At 46.2% G+C, this 18,658-nt stretch overlaps 3 protein-coding genes and 1 long non-coding RNA gene across 9 annotated transcripts in view; 2 read left to right on the top strand and 2 right to left on the bottom strand.

The window, feature by feature from the left end:
• Nucleotides 1-53: 53 nt before the first annotated feature.
• Nucleotides 54-6,813, bottom strand: timd4 (T cell immunoglobulin and mucin domain containing 4). Of its 5 annotated transcripts, none has more exons than XM_035624557.2 (8): nucleotides 6,433-6,813; nucleotides 3,191-3,369; nucleotides 2,813-2,975; nucleotides 2,621-2,695; nucleotides 2,401-2,480; nucleotides 2,001-2,112; nucleotides 1,348-1,381; nucleotides 54-253 (listed from the first exon to the last, which is right to left on the bottom strand). In XM_035624557.2, exons 1-8 carry the CDS (start codon nucleotides 6,500-6,502, stop codon nucleotides 169-171), a joined length of 798 nt encoding a protein of 265 aa, XP_035480450.2. In that variant the 5' UTR covers nucleotides 6,503-6,813; the 3' UTR covers nucleotides 54-168. The 5 variants fall into 5 exon arrangements, with proteins under 5 accessions (XP_035480450.2, XP_047184303.1, XP_047184306.1 ...); XM_047328347.1 differs by having other exon boundaries at nucleotides 3,191-3,372; nucleotides 6,433-6,807; XM_047328350.1 differs by having other exon boundaries at nucleotides 2,627-2,695; nucleotides 3,191-3,372; nucleotides 6,433-6,733.
• A 537-nt stretch (nucleotides 6,814-7,350) lies between these two features.
• Nucleotides 7,351-11,141, top strand: pgap2 (post-GPI attachment to proteins 2). The gene is made up of 6 exons (XM_035624568.2): nucleotides 7,351-7,763; nucleotides 8,465-8,633; nucleotides 8,759-9,008; nucleotides 9,178-9,284; nucleotides 10,188-10,296; nucleotides 10,577-11,141. The coding sequence occupies exons 2-6, from the start codon at nucleotides 8,466-8,468 to the stop codon at nucleotides 10,705-10,707; spliced, it is 765 nt and encodes a 254-aa protein (XP_035480461.1). The 5' UTR covers nucleotides 7,351-7,763; nucleotide 8,465; the 3' UTR covers nucleotides 10,708-11,141.
• Nucleotides 11,142-12,954: 1,813 nt separating this feature from the next.
• LOC118300330 lies at nucleotides 12,955-14,710 on the top strand. The gene is made up of 2 exons (XR_004790068.2): nucleotides 12,955-13,371; nucleotides 14,343-14,710. It is a non-coding gene; the product is annotated as an uncharacterized LOC118300330 (long non-coding RNA).
• rhogb (ras homolog family member Gb) overlaps nucleotides 14,483-18,658 on the bottom strand; it is a 6,508-nt gene continuing 2,332 nt past the window's right edge. Inside the window, exons 1-4 of one of the 2 annotated variants that reach the window (XM_035624584.2) lie at nucleotides 18,473-18,585; nucleotides 15,577-15,736; nucleotides 15,202-15,372; nucleotides 14,483-15,022 (exon numbers count right to left, since the gene is read on the bottom strand). In XM_035624584.2, coding sequence (XP_035480477.1) covers nucleotides 14,747-15,022; nucleotides 15,202-15,372; nucleotides 15,577-15,705 — 576 coding nt within the window. In that variant the 5' untranslated portion in view covers nucleotides 15,706-15,736; nucleotides 18,473-18,585 and the 3' untranslated portion in view covers nucleotides 14,483-14,746. Of the gene's footprint in view, nucleotides 15,023-15,201; nucleotides 15,373-15,576; nucleotides 15,737-18,472; nucleotides 18,586-18,658 lie in introns of those variants that run through there. The other variant, XM_035624583.2, reaches the window with a different exon arrangement.

The raw sequence follows: 18,658 nt of genomic DNA, 5'->3' as shown, positions 1-18,658 counted from the left end.
TTGATCAGAGAAGTGTCCCCCCCCCCACACACACACACACACAGACCAACATGTGTATTCTGACTGATCTTTATTCAACTTCTTTCAGGTTTTTATCAAAGGAAACGTCAACAAACAAAAGAACAGAATCAAACCAACCAATGTGTGTGTGTGTGTGTGTGTGTGTGTCTAGTCCAGGATGTAGATGTTCTCCTGGACCGGTCGTCTCATCCTGATCTCATATATGATGTGAGGAGGTTCTTCAGAGGAGAAGCTGGAGGAGGAGAGTGAACAGACACTCGTCACACAGTTTCTCTGGTTCAGACGTTCATGTTAAAGGGCCCGTATCATGCCCCTTTTACACAAGTTACATTGGTGTTCAGGTGTGTGAACTACATGTCTTTGTCATTCCATATCAAAACAACTCAAGGATCAAGCCACACAGAACCTCCTCTTTCTGTATAAACAGCCCTGTGAGACTACGGTCCAGTCCAGCGCTTTCCTGCTCACTCCTCGCCCCCCTCCCTCCGTGTTCCACAAAGCTCCTCCTCGCTCCTCCTCGCTCCTCCTCCCCCCCTCCCTTCGTCTTCCTCCTCGCTCCTCCCCGCGTCTGCTGCGCAACTATGGCGTTGTGCTGCCATGACAACAGTCGCACGTAACAAGGCACATACACGATGTAGAGTCCCAGGAGGCACAGAACACGTTCTCCATCATTACACACAGAGCACAAGGGGCTGGGCGATAAAACGCCCGCCGGCCGCCGCGAGAAAATGATGGCGTAGACGCGATCTGTTTTTCCGCACTTCAAGGGGGGAGGTGCTGCTCAGGTTGGGGGCGTGGTCGCCCCAGTAGCAGGAGTCAACTTACGTCACTTGACGCCCGGGCTGTGAACGGCTCGTCTACAGACCGTTTGCACGATCAACCCAAACCACGAATCAACGACTCATTGTTTTCTTTTCATTCTCCGTGGGCTGGCAGACACCCCAGATAACCAGATATACGTGGAGGCAGCTGAAAAGGTGCCTGGAGCATATTATGGGCCCTTTAAAAGAGCTACGAGCAGTTCCCCTCCCATCCAGCAGGTGGTGGTAAAGCAGCAGAATGCACAACACTGATGTCATCATTTAACGTAGCACAAAGTTGTTTTTTTAAAATGCTCAGCTTGACCAGAGGATAAAAAAAATGTCTTTTGCTGTTTTAACATACACACCAGTTCAGCATGTTAGCATGCTATGGTACAATAACTAACAATTATTTTCAATATAGACAAACTGGGCGATTATTATTTTTTGTTTTGTTAGTGACATATTTTTGATGTGAACATCTTCAGATCAGAAAGTATATTTGTAGAAAAGCCTTTGAACTCACCAGCCGCTTTTCAAGGCTCTGCTGTAAATTCCACCTGGAAAATAAAATAAAAACAGAATCAACAGGCGTCAAGCAAAAAACAGTCATATGAACAGATTTGTTCTGTTCGTCACACGTACAAGAGATTCAGGAGAATTTATAAACCAATTATTGAGAAACTTTTCTCCTATCTCTGAACCACTGACTGTAAATAACGATGGACAACAAGTCAAATCCTCCTGATCGCCCCCTGGTGTCTGGCTGCACTATAGGTCACAAGCCCCGCCCCCTCCATGTCATGGGAGGTCGTTCTCATCACAATGATGTTTGTTCACGTGTCATGTTTCTGATCACTTTGCTCATCATTAGTAATTTGATGATATAAAAACGGGACTGAGACGCCAAAAGTCCAAGATGGCGGCGCCTGAATCTGAGATATTTTAGCTTTATTTTTGTGCAACGGGAGGAAGACGCGACGTGTCGTCCATCTTTATTTACAGTCACTGACCGTCTTCATAGTTGTTGCTGTGAGTGTTTCTATTTCTCAGCAGCTTCTGCAGCGTCATCAGAAAAAAGTTTAATGAATCTGATCTGAAACAACCGGAAAGAAAAAAGTCACAGAGAAAAGTCGGAAAACGTTGACGTAACGACTGCGAAGAAACGAGAAGACGTACGTCTGAAAGCCAGGAAGAGGAAAACTCCCGTCAAGATCAACAAAACTCCAAGGGAGAGAGAGAGGACGGGAACGTTGATCTGAAGGGAGAGAGAAGGTAGAGAGTCCTCCACCTGGCAGAGAGGGAGAGAGGGGTTACAATACTTCAGTTGTCCTAAAACAAAAACCCATCTTGTGTCTGTAGGGGGCGGTGTGGCCACCACAGTAAATATGTGTGACTCATCATTTGCTGTCAGTTGTTTCGCTTCCTGCCCTCATTGTAATTTCCCGGCCCACCTCCAATTACTGTCCCTGTACCCAGTTAACCCCGCCCACTTCCGTAGTTCCTGTTCCAGTTTCCACTGGTCTAGATAGAAGAAGTCCAGCGACACACTGGAGGAGGTGACGTGGTGGTTACTCACGGTGACGCTGTCGGAGCGCGGCAGGGTGGAGTTCCTCCTCACGAGGTCCAGCTGAGTCGACAGCAGAGTTTTCCAGTTCACTACGAGGAGACGGACAAAAGTCTTTTTGCCTGAATATAACAGAATCTTTACCAACTTCAAATCCGTCATCTGTAAATGATTCTCGCTTCCTTTTATTGTTTTAATTAAAGTCAGTCAGTGCGACTGTACAGAATTGTACCGTCACCTGTGGAGGCCGACGGCTCCGTGACTGTCGTCGCCGTTGTTGTTGTTGGAGGAGAAGTTGTGACCAGAGCTGAGAATGAAACCAGACGAACTCTGATGTGATCTGATCGACGACACCATCAAAGAATAAAGAAAGAAAGTAAAAACGAACAGTAGAAACGTGCGTGTTGTAGCGTGTTGCTCTCACCTCTCACCACTCTCAGGTTCATGATCAGCTTCTTGTCGTTGAAGATCCCGTCCACGTCCACCCTGCAGCAGTACGGCCCGCTGTCGCTCCGCCTCACGTTCAGGATGTCCAGGTCCATCTGCCCGTCCAGGACGTCCCCTGTCAGCCGGTACCGGTCCGCCACCTGCAGGTTCAGTGACAACATATAGGGTCAACAACTCTTTGTACGACTGTCTCCAGACAAAGTCAAGAGAACATCTCCGTTTTCTTCAGTCGCTGCAGCAGCAGAATCTGAGGAGACGCGATGTCGAGGAAACGTGAACGAGATTCATAATCTCAGGACAGACACTAAATCAAACTGAATCAGAGGTGAACCAGGATCACGTGACGTCACCTGACCTTGGAGATGACGCCGTTCTCGTCCGTCTGCACCAGGATGTTGTTGCACCAGAAGGTTCCACAGCCGCGACCCCAGCAGACGCGACTCAGCCCGAAGCGCTTCACCGAGTACTGGCAGGACAGGGAGGCCACGGCCCCCTCCGCCACCTTGAAACAGGAAACGGAGGAAAACGGTCCGCCTGCTGCACAAACACACAGAGGAACATGCTTCACACATGAACACAACAACAACACAGACACAGAGGAACATGCTTCACACATGAACACAACAACACAGACACAGAGGAACATGCTTCACACATGAACACAACAACAACACAGACACACAGAGGAACATGCTTCACACATGAACACAACAACAACACAGACACAGAGGAACATGCTTCACACATGTACACAACAACAACACAGACACACAGAGGAACATGCTTCACACATGAACACAACAACAACACAGACACACAGAGGAACATGCTTCACACATGAACACAACAACAACACAGACACACAGAGGAACATGCTTCACACATGTACACAACAACAACACAGACACAGAGGAACATGCTTCACACATGAACACAACAACAACACAGACACACAGAGGAACATGCTTCACACATGTACACAACAACAACACAGACACACAGAGGAACATGCTTCACACATGAACACAACAACAACACAGACACACAGAGGAACATGCTTCACACATGAACACAACAACAACACAGACACACAGAGGAACATGCTTCACACATGTACACAACAACAACACAGACACAGAGGAACATGCTTCACACATGAACACAACAACAACACAGACACACAGAGGAACATGCTTCACACATGTACACAACAACAACACAGACACAGAGGAACATGCTTCACACATGAACACAACAACACAGAGGAACATGCTTCACACATGAACACAACAACAACACAGACACAGAGGAACATGCTTCACACATGAACACAACAACACAGACACACAGAGGAACATGCTTCACACATGAACACAACAACACAGACACACAGAGGAACATGCTTCACACATGAACACAACAACAACACAGACACACAGAGGAACATGCTTCACACATGAACACAACAACAACACAGACACACAGAGGAACATGCTTCACACATGAACACAACAACAACACAGACACACAGAGGAACATGCTTCACACATGAACACAACAACAACACAGACACAGAGGAACATGCTTCACACATGAACACAACAACAACACAGACACAGAGGAACATGCTTCACACATGAACACAACAACAACACAGACACAGAGGAACATGCTTCACACATGAACACAACAACACAGACACACAGAGGAACATGCTTCACACATGAACACAACAACACAGACACACAGAGGAACATGCTTCACACATGAACACAACAACAACACAGACACACAGAGGAACATGCTTCACACATGAACACAACAACAACACAGACACACAGAGGAACATGCTTCACACATGAACACAACAACACAGACACAGAGGAACATGCTTCACACATGAACACAACAACAACACAGACACACAGAGGAACATGCTTCACACATGAACACAACAACAACACAGACACAGAGGAACATGCTTCACACATGAACACAACAACACAGACACAGAGGAACATGCTTCACACATGTACACAACAACAACACAGACACAGAGGAACATGCTTCACACATGAACACAACAACAACACAGACACACAGAGGAACATGCTTCACACATGAACACAACAACAACACAGACACACAGAGGAACATGCTTCACACATGAACACAACAACAACACAGACACACAGAGGAACATGCTTCACACATGAACACAACAACAACACAGACACACAGAGGAACATGCTTCACACATGAACACAACAACACAGACACACAGAGGAACATGCTTCACACATGAACACAACAACACAGACACACAGAGGAACATGCTTCACACATGAACACAACAACAACACAGACACACAGAGGAACATGCTTCACACATGAACACAACAACACAGACACACAGAGGAACATGCTTCACACATGAACACAACAACAACACAGACACAGAGGAACATGCTTCACACATGAACACAACAACACAGACACACAGAGGAACATGCTTCACACATGAACACAACAACAACACAGACACAGAGGAACATGCTTCACACATGAACACAACAACAACACAGACACAGAGGAACATGCTTCACACATGAACACAACAACAACACAGACACAGAGGAACATGCTTCACACATGAACACAACAACAACACAGACACAGAGGAACATGCTTCACACATGAACACAACAACACAGACACACAGAGGAACATGCTTCACACATGAACACAACAACAACACAGACACACAGAGGAACATGCTTCACACATGAACACAACAACACAGACACACAGAGGAACATGCTTCACACATGAACACAACAACAACACAGACACACAGAGGAACATGCTTCACACATGAACACAACAACAACACAGACACACAGAGGAACATGCTTCACACATGAACACAACAACAACACAGACACACAGAGGAACATGCTTCACACATGAACACAACAACACAGACACAAAGAGGAACATGCTTCACACATGAACACAACAACAACACAGACACACAGAGGAACATGCTTCACACATGAACACAACAACACAGACACACAGAGGAACATGCTTCACACATGAACACAACAACAACACAGACACACAGAGGAACATGCTTCACACATGAACACAACAACAACACAGACACACAGAGGAACATGCTTCACACATGAACACAACAACACAGACACAAAGAGGAACATGCTTCACACATGAACACAACAACAACACAGACACACAGAGGAACATGCTTCACACATGAACACAACAACACAGACACAGAGGAACATGCTTCACACATGAACACAACAACAACACAGACACACAGAGGAACATGCTTCACACATGAACACAACAACACAGACACACAGAGGAACATGCTTCACATGCTTTTGTGTGTCCACAAAGACACAACAACCACAAAGAGACTCACAACGTTCCACCGTCTCTGCTCTGTTTGTGGAGTTGGCTGATCAGTACTGAACACGAGATTCACACGTCTGATGATGACTGTGATGAAGATGAAGGTCTGTGTACCCTCTGTTTGTCATGTGATGTCAGTGTTGTGTGTCTCACCTGACAGGACGAAGAGGACGGTGATGAAGGCCTGAGGTGCTGGACAGCGGTGAGGCGAGACGGCTGCCATCCTCTGTCTGTGTGTGTGTGTGTGTGTGTGTGTGTGTGTTCATTGTGCAGTTTGACAACAGCACAGTGTGAGTCTGTGATGGAGCGGTGTGTGTGTGGGGCATTGAGGGAGGGGCAAGAGAAACTGTGTTTCTGTGTCTGTTTGTGTGGTTTAGTGTCTGTGTGTGTGTGTGTGTGTGAGTCTGTGTGTGTGTGTGTGTGTGTGTGTGTGTGTGTGTGTGTGAGTTACACGATGTTCTCGCTGTTCATGAACACTACTTTTAAAGTTCTAAGTGACGTAGAAAGTAAAAAAAAAGAGAAAAGAAATTTAAAGAATGAACAGACGAGGAGAAAGAAACTGTGGAAGGAAATACTGAGAACAAAAGGACTTTATCTGTCCGTCACACACACACACACACACACACACACACACACACACACACACACACACACAGAGTCTGGCTGTGTGGAGACGTCCCAGTCGCACAAACGACTCTTTATTCACACGTCAGTTGTTTCTGATTTTTTTCTTCTCCTTTTGCTTTTCCCCAAAAAACTGATGATCAGAGAAGCTTTTGAAAATATAAATTATTTCACCGCACATCAGTCAGACGAACATCAGACCTCCACCACCACCACCATCACCACCATCACCACCACCACCACCACCACCACCAACAACAACAACAACAACAACAACAACAACAACAACAACAACAACAGACCTTCAGCTCAATCAAGCTGCATCTAGACATATAGATCTGTATCGTATCATTTATTCAGAAATATCATATTTTTTCAGAAGATGGGGGGCACCTTGTCCGAGAGAATGCTCTTGTTGAAATCTTATCGTTACAGTCAGTATTTGTGATTCAATGATTTTTATTTTTGAGTTTTATTTTTTTGAAGTGGGAACTCGATTTACTGATCTCTGACCTGGAACCTTATTTTGGTGGGGAGCAACGACTTTTATTCTGAAGGTTGTTGTGGCCGGAAGTCGTTAGCCTTACAACACGGAGCTAACTCACAGTTTTGTCCGGTAACGTTAAAAACAACCTGAGCACGACGCGTGTCCGTCACGTTAACGTGTCGAGGGTCCGTGTGGAGAAGAGACGCACCGGGACCAGGAACTGTCAAACCGATGTAACGTCACATTTCACGGTGGAGCCCGCGGACGTACAGGCGGCTTACGACAGCTAACATGATTAGCACAAACTAACGGAGGCTGGATGGATGTGAAGCGGATCAACTGGTGGAGTCAGTCGACCTGAGCAGCGGTGAAGGTGAGAGCGTCACCGCGGAGCCCCGAGCTAACTGTTAGCCTCTGGCGTAAACCCGAGCTAACTGTTAGCCTCTGGCGTAAACCCGAGCTAACTGTTAGCTTCTGGCATAAACCCGAGCTAACGGTTAGCTCCTGAGACTCCTAGTGTAAACCTGAGCTAACTGTTAGCTTCCGAGACTCCTAGTGTAAACCCGAGCTAACTGTTAGCTTCTGGCATAAACCCGAGCTAACTGTTAGCTTCTGGCATAAACCCGAGCTAACTGTTAGCTTCTGAGACTCCTAGTGTAAACCCGAGCTAACTGTTAGCTTCCGAGACTCCTAGTGTAAACCCGAGCTAACTGTTAGCTTCCGAGACTCCTAGTGTAAACCTGAGCTAACTGTTAGCTTCCGAGACTCCTAGTGTAAACCTGAGCTAACTGTTAGCCTCTGAGACTGAGTTGATGGATGGCCAGATATCCGGATCCAGATAACCTAATCTAATATGAGTAATCTCCATAGTAACCTGATCTAATATCAGTAACCTATGAACCTCCCAGTGGACATTGTTTGAAGTTCTCAGAACTGTGAATTGATCAGGAAAGGTTCTGATAATGGGAGAATGTTAATAATCTTTACCATCTTTACTCACTCAGAAGTCACTTTGAGGATGTCGTAATAAATGTTGGGATGACGACTGTTGTTTCCTGTGTTGTTTTTGTGCAGGATGCTCCAGGGGCCCTACGGGGGCCTGGACCGGGACCGGCCCCTCATCCGGCTGCCCTTCACCAGCTTCGCCGTGGCCACGGTCCTGCTGCCTCTGACCGGCCTCATCGCCTGCCTCGCCACTTCACTCCTCTATCACTTCGAAGATGCAACGTTCACACACTGTCATGTAAGTCGTCGCGCAGTTACTGACGTGGAAATCCGGGTGCACAGAGAAGTGACCTGTAAAACCAAAGTTTATCTGTTACTCACATAAACGTCTGCATTTGTTTTCTTTTTAATCTCACCCACCAGGTGTCGAACTACCTTCCATCCATCAGCGCCGCCATCAGCCGCGTACCCGAGCGTTACATCTGGCGCTGCTGCATCGGCCTCCACTCGGCGCCGCGCTTCCTGGTGGCCGTCGCCTATTTCAACTTCTACCGCGCCCGCTTCGCTAAGAGGCTGCTGGAGCTTCTGCTCAGCGGGCTGACGCTCCTCTGCAGCCTCGCTGAGAACACCGGCCTGCTGCTGCTCACATACGTGTCGTCCACCGAGACGTACAGTGAGTACGGCGCCCTCCGCTGACCCGGGTCCTCCAGGCAGGATTTAAAACACCAGAGAGAGAATGACATTGAATTATTGTCTCACCACAGCTCGGACTCCACGATGAAGAGTCAGTGAGTCAGGAAGCAGAAGCAGGAGGTTTAATCTGAGGTGGTCTGTCTCCGCAGGTCTTCATAAAAACGGCTTCATCGTGTTCGTTGGGAGCTCGCTGCTGCACATGCTCATCACGTGCTGGTTGTGGCAGGTCATCAAGAGATTCTGTGTGAACCCGGAGGTAAACAAAGTTCATCTCACGTTGTCCGACAGATGTCTACTAATGTAGTCTGTTATCTGTGTAATTAATCTAAAGTCTTAGAAGTGTTTATACGAAATATTATTTTAAAAGTGTGAATGTTTTTCCTTTTATTGCATCTACAACTCTGGAGCTTTTTATTTCACATGTTGAAAATTATATTTTGATAAAACAAATTCCACATCAGAAATGTTACAATATGAAGCAGTGACGACTCTTCACCTGTGGGGGGCGCTGCAGACTCATGAGTCCACTTCATGACGCACAGCAGCAGGGGTTTGTTTGTTTTTCTCACACTGAGGGAGATTCTGAGGGTTTTTAGGTCCTGGTGGTCCAACGGCTTGAGGACATTCAAGAAGTCCTTAATGATTTCCAAGGAGGTTCAGGGACTTGTTCTTAGAGAGGAGGGTGATAGAAGTGTTTGAGGAAGACTGGTGGTCCTTAAAGAGGTCTAAGGGGTTCTTGAGGACATGTTCCAGGAGTGTCGTTGCACATCCAGTGGCCTCATTTGACCTTGGAGAGGTTAAAGGGGTTCCGTAGGCCCTTGTGGTTCTGAAGGGGGATTTAAGAATGCGTGAGTAGGTTCTGTTGATCCTTGCGATGGTTCAGGAGGCGTTCACGGAGCTTTGGTGGCACTTAAAGTAACCAACAGGTTCCTGAGGAGGTGTTGAGAGTCCATGTTTGGGGTTCTGGAGCCCAAGAAAGACTACGAATGTGTAGTGGGTTCTCAGAGAGATGTCTCCAGTGAGGTTCTGAGGAGGTTGAGGAGATTCACGGAGGCACAGCCCGATATACTCTCATGTTGTTGTTGGGGTGTGTTGTCACATTTCAGCACTCTGAACGGTGTGAACATGTTAATGAAACTCTGTATGTGTGTTTTCTCAGGAAGTGAGGTCGTATCGATGGAAGGTGCGTCTCTTCCTGTTCAACGTCAGCTGTTGTGTGGCTGCCGCTTACTTCTTCAGACGACACAACAAGTATTGTGAGACCGGAGGTACGTGTCCAAGTCCTGATCGTCCCCTCAGTCTGATCAGGATCAGGATCAGGGGACATTTCTCAACAAGAATCTTTATTCATCCAGCACAGTGACAAAGAGCTTTACAAGAGTTGAAACGGTGCCGAGGCAAATATACGATCGGGAATGAAATAATACAGAAATAAAATGGTGTTGTAAGATGAATAAAAGTTATAACTGTTTAAAAGACCCTCAGATCATCTGTGTCCAGGTTGTTACTTTAACGTCTGTGTTTCCTTGTTTCTTCTTCGTCCTCCAGTCTACACGCTGTTCGCCTTGTTTGAATACCTGGTGGTCTTCTCCAACATGGCCTTCCACATGACGGCCTTCTGGGACTTTGAGAGCAAGGAGGTGATCGTGGCCACGCCGCCCGAGGACAAACGATACTGAGCAGCAGGACGTGGCTCTGACATCTGATCTGAACTCGCAGAGAAATCGTGAACTTTACCCGAGAACTGATTCTGTTTTTTTTTTTAACGTCTGCTCGGACTCGGACGTGATCATTCCTGCAGCTCGTCTGCTTCACGGTGCTTCTGGACTGACGGCGACGCAACGTTCTGCAGGAGTTCAGTCACGAATTTGTTGAAACTGTACCTGTAGGATTTAAGATCGAGACACTCAGCACTTCAGTTTTTTTAAATCTGGTCCCGACGACACAAACCCAGCGCTGCTTTGATGTCAGCTAATTAATTTATTCTTTTTATCAACTGTTAGTTTCTCAGCACCAACTAGTGCCGGTGTTTCACATGAGTCCTGAGACCAGACCGTAGATCACACAACAGAACAGACGGTAAATAAAGATGGGCGACATGAAGCCAAATCACCCCCTGATCGCCCCCTGGTGTCTGGCTGCAGTACAGGTCCTACAAGCCCCCAGTACAAGCCCCGCCCCCTCCATGTCATGTGAGGTCGTTCTCATCACTGAAGTTTGTTCATGTGTTCCTGTTTCTGATCACTTTGATTCTCATCAGTAATTTGATGATATAAAAACGGGGCTGAGACATCATGATTGACAGCTGACACTGACTCATGATTGGTCGAGAGCGTGTGTGTGGGCGGGGCCTCTGTACCAAGGCTCCACTCCACAACTGAACGGACTCAAGATGGAGAATCTGAGATATTTAAGCTTCATGTTTTATACAACGTGATGAAGTGGAGATGATTTATATCTTCATATACAGTCAGTGATCGTCTTCATATACAGTCGGTGATTGTCTTTATATACAGTCACTGATCGTCTTTATATACAGTAGCTGGTCGTCATCATTTCTGTTTGACTTCAGCCTTTCGATAACTGCAGAAAAACCTCATCACTTCGACTTTTCGGCTGCTGTTGAACCAAAGTTTGGTGTCATCTGACTTTTTTCTGTCACTGTAATTAAGTAAAAAAAGGAATATTTTAAACTAACTCACTTTTCTCTCTGTTGTGTTTTGTCTCCATGTTCGTCTGAAGACGTTTCATGTTGTAAGGTTTGTTTTATAGAGTGTGATACAGATATTTATCTTTTCATCTGTTTGTTTCATCTGTGGGATATTTAACAGGATTATGCAAAAACCACTGTGAAACAGACAAAGGTTTTTTTCCACAACTTTCTTTTCCTGAACAAATAGACACAAACAGTCTCCTGTTTAACTAAGTGGGGTTTCACGTAACCGCAGTTATTCTTTGTGAAATCATGTGAAAATGTCTAAAAATGTTTTGTGGAAATCTGTTGAGTAGTTTTTGCGAAATCCTGCTGACAAACAGACCGACAAGCGGAACATCACCTCCTTGGTCCGAGGTCATAAAAGACACGTTGAGCCTCTTGGCCTCCACCTTGAATTAAGAGACTGCGCGTGTGCGTGTGTGTGTCAGGAAACGTTCTGTGGACGTGTGAAGTTTCAGTGATTCACACGTCTGCTGCCGTGAACATTTAAAGGTTCAGTGTGTCGTGAACAAGAGTCACGCTGCCTTCAAATCTCATGAGCTGCGTGGGAAGTCGTGTACTCAGAGTGGGTTGAGACGAGACACGGGTGACGTCAACATGGACGCCACGAGGCTAACGAGTTAGCAGGCTAACAGTCGATTTACGTGACGCTGTTGCAATATCAACAATCAATAAGAAAACTTCAATTACAAAATGTGAACTTTGTCATCAAACAATAATTATTTCCCTGAATATTTCTGAAAACGTTAAGCAGTCTATATTGTCAAAATTGAGATTTTTTTCATGATAAATGAGGTAGAGAGTCTTAGTACAGACACATACACACAGGCTACATTCAGCAGCTGATTTTTTTCTATGATGCCTCTATGAGGCCTTCCGCAGAAACGTGACGTCATAGCGACGCAGTCTCTGCCTCCGGCCCCGCCCCCAGCGCTCACCCTCATTCTGTTGCTGAGTGACCAGCGACACAAGAATCATCCGGAAGCTACATCAGTGCACAGGATTCATAAGGAGAATAATACAAGAGACAGAACTAACTCTGAATTATTTTACCTTTGTAAAATTCATCGGTCAGCGGTGTCGACCGCGGCCTGCGACCTGGAGCTGCTGCTGGGGCGGAGACTGCCTCACTGAACAGAGGAGGTGGTTGGCCTGGCCGTGCGTCACTCATAAAACAGTCGGCCAATCAGAAGAGAGGCCCATAGCATATTATTTAGACAGGACAACGTTGACCTGTTTCTTTGCAGAACTCCTTAAAACGAGATATAAAACCATATTGAGATTCTTTTTGTCTAATTCCAGCTCACGTCAGCATGTTTGTCCTGTCGTCAGACCGCGGTCAGCCGTCTTCTCTGGGTCCCATTCCTCAGTTTGTTCACTGGAGGTCAGTTAAAAGCTTCAGCAGGAGCCGCGGGACAGGAAGAGGAAGTGGCTCCCTGCCTCTGAGGAGACGCTCTGGAGGAAAAGACGACATCCTGAACAGAGGAGACGCACAACAACCACACAGCTACACAACCCGAGGTGACGTCCTCGTCCAGGAGCTGCACTTCTGGTTCTACATGTGAATGTTTGGTCGGTTTTCTGTCTCCTACAATTCTGAAGTGTAAATCTGCGACTGGCGTCCCAGGTGCGTTGGTGATGTAAATATTTTACCGCCTGACAACGTATGAGGCCGTTCATGATTTGGGGAAGTTGTTTGTCTGCAGATCATTTAATGAACTCACTTCCTCATTTACCGGAACAGCAGCAGATCGCTTAATGACTGTACATAAAGACGATCACTGACTGTATATAAAGACGATCACTGACTGTATATAAAGAAGATCACTGACTGTATATAAAGACGATCACTGACTGTATATAAAGAAGATCACTGACTGTATATAAAGACGATCACTGACTGTATATAAAGACGATCACTGACTGTATATAAAGACGATCACTGACTGTATATGAAGACGATCACTGACTGTATATAAAGATGATCACTGACTGTATATAAAGACGATCACTGACTGTATATAAAGACGATCAGTGACTGTATATGAAGACGATCACTGACTGTACATGAAGACGATCACTGACTGTACATGAAGACGATCACTGACTGTATATGAAGACGATCACTGACTGTATATGAAGACGATCACTGACTGTACATGAAGACGATCACTGACTGTATATAAAGACGATCAGTGACTGTATATGAAGACGATCACTGACTGTATATAAAGACGATCAGTGACTGTATATAAAGACGATCACTGACTGTATATAAAGACGATCACTGACTGTATATAAAGACGATCAGTGACTGTATATAAAGATGATCAGTGACTGTATATAAAGACGATCACTGACTGTACATAAAGACGATCACTGACTGTATATGAAGACGATCACTGACTGTATATGAAGATGATCACTGACTGTACATAAAGACGATCACTGACTGTATATAAGGATAAAGACGCGTCTCCGTCTCCCATTGGTGATAAAGACCACGTGTTTGTGTGTCTCAGTGTGTATAAAGGACATAAATGTGTGGGGGCATTGTAGCATGTGTACTAAATAAAATATTTGACATGTTCTTCACAGAAAACAAACCAAGGCCTTGGAGTTAAAGTAGCTCATCCGTCTCGTCCATGACGGCGTCACAGTGTCAGCGAGCGTTCACAACTTCCTGCTGTTCACACAACAAATCATTCAGCCGGACGGTATGTAGGACAAAGACCAGGTCTGCTTTTAATCTTTAATCTGATTTTCACTAGTGAAGATGAACAAAAAAACCCGCCACCCCCCCTCACGGGGTCTCTATGAGTTTACGGCGTCCTGCATGAGGTCGTGGTTATTTCTTAAATTCATCTTGCCTGTTATTCGAACCGGAGTCTAAAACTACTTTTTCTAATTAAAACATAAAACTCTTAGAAAACGTAGAATATTAAAATTTTTTCCAAACAGTCTCTCGGACAAGTTATTCCACAAAGCCCGGCCGGTCGCTCCTACAGCAGGACGCAGGTCTTCTTGCTGACGGCGGGCTGCGGGTTGAGGAAGGCCCTCACCGCCTCGATGAACACGTCCTTTATGCCGTCCTGTTCGAGGGCCGAGCACTCCAGGTAGCGGAGGGCCTGGATCTGGCGAGCGAGGGCGGCGCCATGCTGGTGCGTCACGGGCGTCTGGTTCTGCTCCTTCAGCTTCCTCTGAGTCTCTGCATCGTTCCGGAGGTCGCTCTTTGTGCCGACCAGGAGGACGGGAACGCCGGGACAGTGGTGAGACACCTGACGACGATGAAGACAACGGTGGAGTTCAGCAAACACAGAAGAGCGAGTGCGAGAAAAGCAGCTGGTTAGCTTAGCTTAGCATCAAGACTGGAGGCAGGAGGAAGCTGTTAGCCTGATCATAATCCCTGTCAAACTTCAAACACTGAGGTGTGACATGACATTCTTTGACCTCTGACCTCTGGATGCCACTTGTGCTTGACGTTCTCGTACGACGCCGGACTGGAGATGGAGAAGCAGATGATGAAGACGTTGGTCTGTGGGTAGGACAGCGTCCTCAGCCGGTCGTACTCCTCCTGACCCGCCGTGTCCCACAGGTTCAGACTGATGGTCCTGCCGTCCACGATCACCTGAACACAACACACACACACACACACACACACACACACACACACACACACACACACACACACACACATTATGACACTGTAATTTTTAGCCTTTCTGTTTTTAGGTTTTAAGGATGGACACAATGAATCGATAACTCAAGATAATAATCAACACATTTGATATAAAGAAATGTGAGTTACACACACACCCACACACACACACACCTGGCTGCTGTAGTTGTCGAACACAGTGGGGATGTATTCTTTGGGAAAAGCCCCGGTGGTGTAGGAGATGAGGAGGCAGGTCTTACCCACGGCGCCGTCACCCACAACCACACACTTTATAGTCTGCATGATGACCTCTGACCTCTGACCCTTCAGCAACCTGCGGCACACACACACACACACACACGCACACACACACACACACACATTGAAACAGTGTGACGTCATGAGCTGGAGGTGAAATAGAAGGTGAAAGACGTTAAGTTATAAGAAAACGTTTCTGGGTCCTGGGGGCCTCTGAGGCCCCTGGGTCCTGGGGGCCTCTGGGGCCCCTGGGTCCTGGGGGCACCTGCCCTCTTTGCCTGGTTGGGGATGGAATCATCACTTTGCTCAAACACAGTATTTGTTATTTTTAGTTATTCTTAGTTATTTTTAGTTAGTCCTGCATCAGGCCCTGAGGAGTTTTCATCTGAAACCTTCATTATGAATAAAAAAGTATTTTCTGGTTCGCTCTGAACGAGTCTTTGTCTCCACATCCCAGGTGACTCACCGACTCCAGAGCAGAGACTGTTTTCTCTCTCTCTGGTTTCACCTGAGTTTACCTTCGGAGCGGCTGATTGGTCGACTCGTGCTGCTTCACTTTCCCTCAGTTAACACAGTTTGTTCAGAAACACGTGACGTCCCATCGTCGGGGGGGGGGGGGGGGGGGGGGGGGGGGGGCTCCTGTCAGTATCTGTGTTTATGGAAATGATGTCTGCCGAGGGAAACGGTCTCCAAACAAATCAGAGATTTTATCCTGCTCAGCACACACACATTCAAATACACACACACACACACACACACACACACACACACACTCAGATTTGAATGTCGGTGTAACTCTGAGAACAGAGGGGCGGAGCCAGGGATTGCTTCTCTAACATTGTGAGGTCTTGTTTATGAATGTGATAAAAAGATCATTGTGTCTCTGAACGTCGATACCCGAGTCACTGACGTCACGGCTCATTTTCTAATCACTGAGGTCGTGTTCAGTGTCGATGAGACAGAGAAGAGAAATGATCAGAACATGAAGCTGGTGGATTGTGGCTGTAGTTTCTCTCTCCAGATGTCTGGACGGAGAAAGTGGCTCAACCCAGACTCTGGGGACACTGCCCCCCCCCCTCGCTGGGCGGAGGTCGGCTGATCTCACTCCTGCTGGACGCTTTAACCTCTGATCTCACACTCTTTTATTTACCTCCTTCATGTTGTTGGTGAGAGGAACTGTGACCTCCGACCTCTGCAGCGGTGGAAAGTAACTGAGTACATTGACTCGAGTGTTCTTCTTCTGTGTGACTTTTGTCGTACTTTGTATTTAAGTAGTTCCATGTCAGGACACTTTGTACTTTTACTTCTCTATATTTTCACATGTTGATCTTTTTTACTCAACTACATCTATCTGACAGATTAGTGACAGTTACTGTGGATTTTATTTATCATAATTAAAAGAGCCAATTGTATTTAGGCTTCAGTGATGAATCAATGAGATTTAAAGATTCTTTTTTTTTTAAACAGCTGTTTATCACACAACCAGAAGGGACGATTTTCAGCGGTGGATGAATTCACGTGCTGTCGTAGTGTGTGTGTGTGTCTGTGTGTGTGTGTGTGTGTGTGTGTGTGTGTGTGTGTCTGTGTGTGTGTGTCTGTGTGTGTGTGTGTGTGTGTGTGTGTGTGTGTGTGTCTGTGTGTGTGTGTGTGTGTGTGTGTGTCTGTGTGTGTGTGTGTGTGTGTCTGTGTGTGTGTGTGTGTGTGTGTGTGTGTCTGTGTGTGTGTGTGTGTGTGTCTGTGTGTGTGTCTGTGTGTGTGTGTGTGTGTGTGTGTGTGTGTCTGTGTGTGTGTGTCTGTGTGTGTGTGTGTCTGTGTGTGTGTGTGTCTGTGTGTGTGTGTGTGTGTGTGTCTGTGTGTGTGTGTGTGTGTGTGTGTGTGTGTGTCTGTGTGTGTCTGTGTGTGTGTGTGTGTGTGTGTGTGTGTGTGTCTGTGTGTGTGTGTGTGTCTGTGTGTGTGTGTGTGTGTGTCTGTGTGTGTGTGTGTGTGTGTCTGTGTGTGTGTCTGTGTGTGTGTGTCTGTGTGTGTGTGTGTGTCTGTGTGTGTGTGTGTGTGTGGGTGTGTGTGTCTGTGTGTGTGTGTCTGTGTCTGTGTGTGTCTGTGTGTGTGTGTGTGTGTGTGTGTCTGTGTGTGTGTGTGTGTGTGTGTGTCTGTGTGTGTGTGTCTGTATGTGTGTGTGTGTGTGTGTGTGTTGAGAAACTGAATGTTGTAAGTGTGTGATAGTAAAACATTTGTAACCGTTTAGTTAAATAACGTACAGCGATGAGAGAAACGTTTTCTGTGTCGTAACCACGTCTTTTGTAAAAAAGGAAACTTTCAGGAAACTTCAGTGGTTTCGTGTTGAAACGACGCAGCAGAGACGTGACTCAGCTTCACCGGTCAGATTTTATCTGGGTGATAATTTCATTCATGAAACAAAACAATGACAATGTTATGACTGTTTCAAAATAAAAACAAAACAAAAATATGTATTACGAAAAAAATATGTATTAGGGTCCACAAAATAAACCTGAATGAAAAACGTTATAGTTAAAGGTCTTATTCAATGAAATGAGCAGTAAACTGATGACGTCACCGGTTCATAACCGTAAACGATAACTATAATCATATTGTTCAGACTCAGTCGACGCTGAACCATATCGTTCATTTCACTTTCAGAGCGATTCGCTGAACCACAGAAACGCTGACAGCCAATCAAAACACATCAAGTCAAGGAGGAGAAGGAAGTGACATCAGACTCACTGTCTCTGTGACCACAAATCAACAACTTATATTTATAAGACTCGTGTGTAAAAACATGATGCTATGGACGCACCGTCACTGATATTGATCATTGATTGGCGTTTACAGCAGCCAATAGCAGCAGCTCAACAGCGGTAGTCATGACGACAGCCTGCTCTCCGTTGTCGAGGACTTCTCGCCTCCACCTGTGGATTCAACCCATGAATGCGACGGTGTGGATCTCCTCTCGCTAACTGGCACCAGGTATAGTCACCAGGGA

The sequence above is a fragment of the Scophthalmus maximus genome, chromosome 2 (assembly GCF_022379125.1).
Source record: "Scophthalmus maximus strain ysfricsl-2021 chromosome 2, ASM2237912v1, whole genome shotgun sequence".
Classification (NCBI taxonomy): Eukaryota; Metazoa; Chordata; class Actinopteri; order Pleuronectiformes; family Scophthalmidae; genus Scophthalmus; species Scophthalmus maximus.
This window is presented reverse-complemented; position numbering and strand designations above follow the sequence as displayed.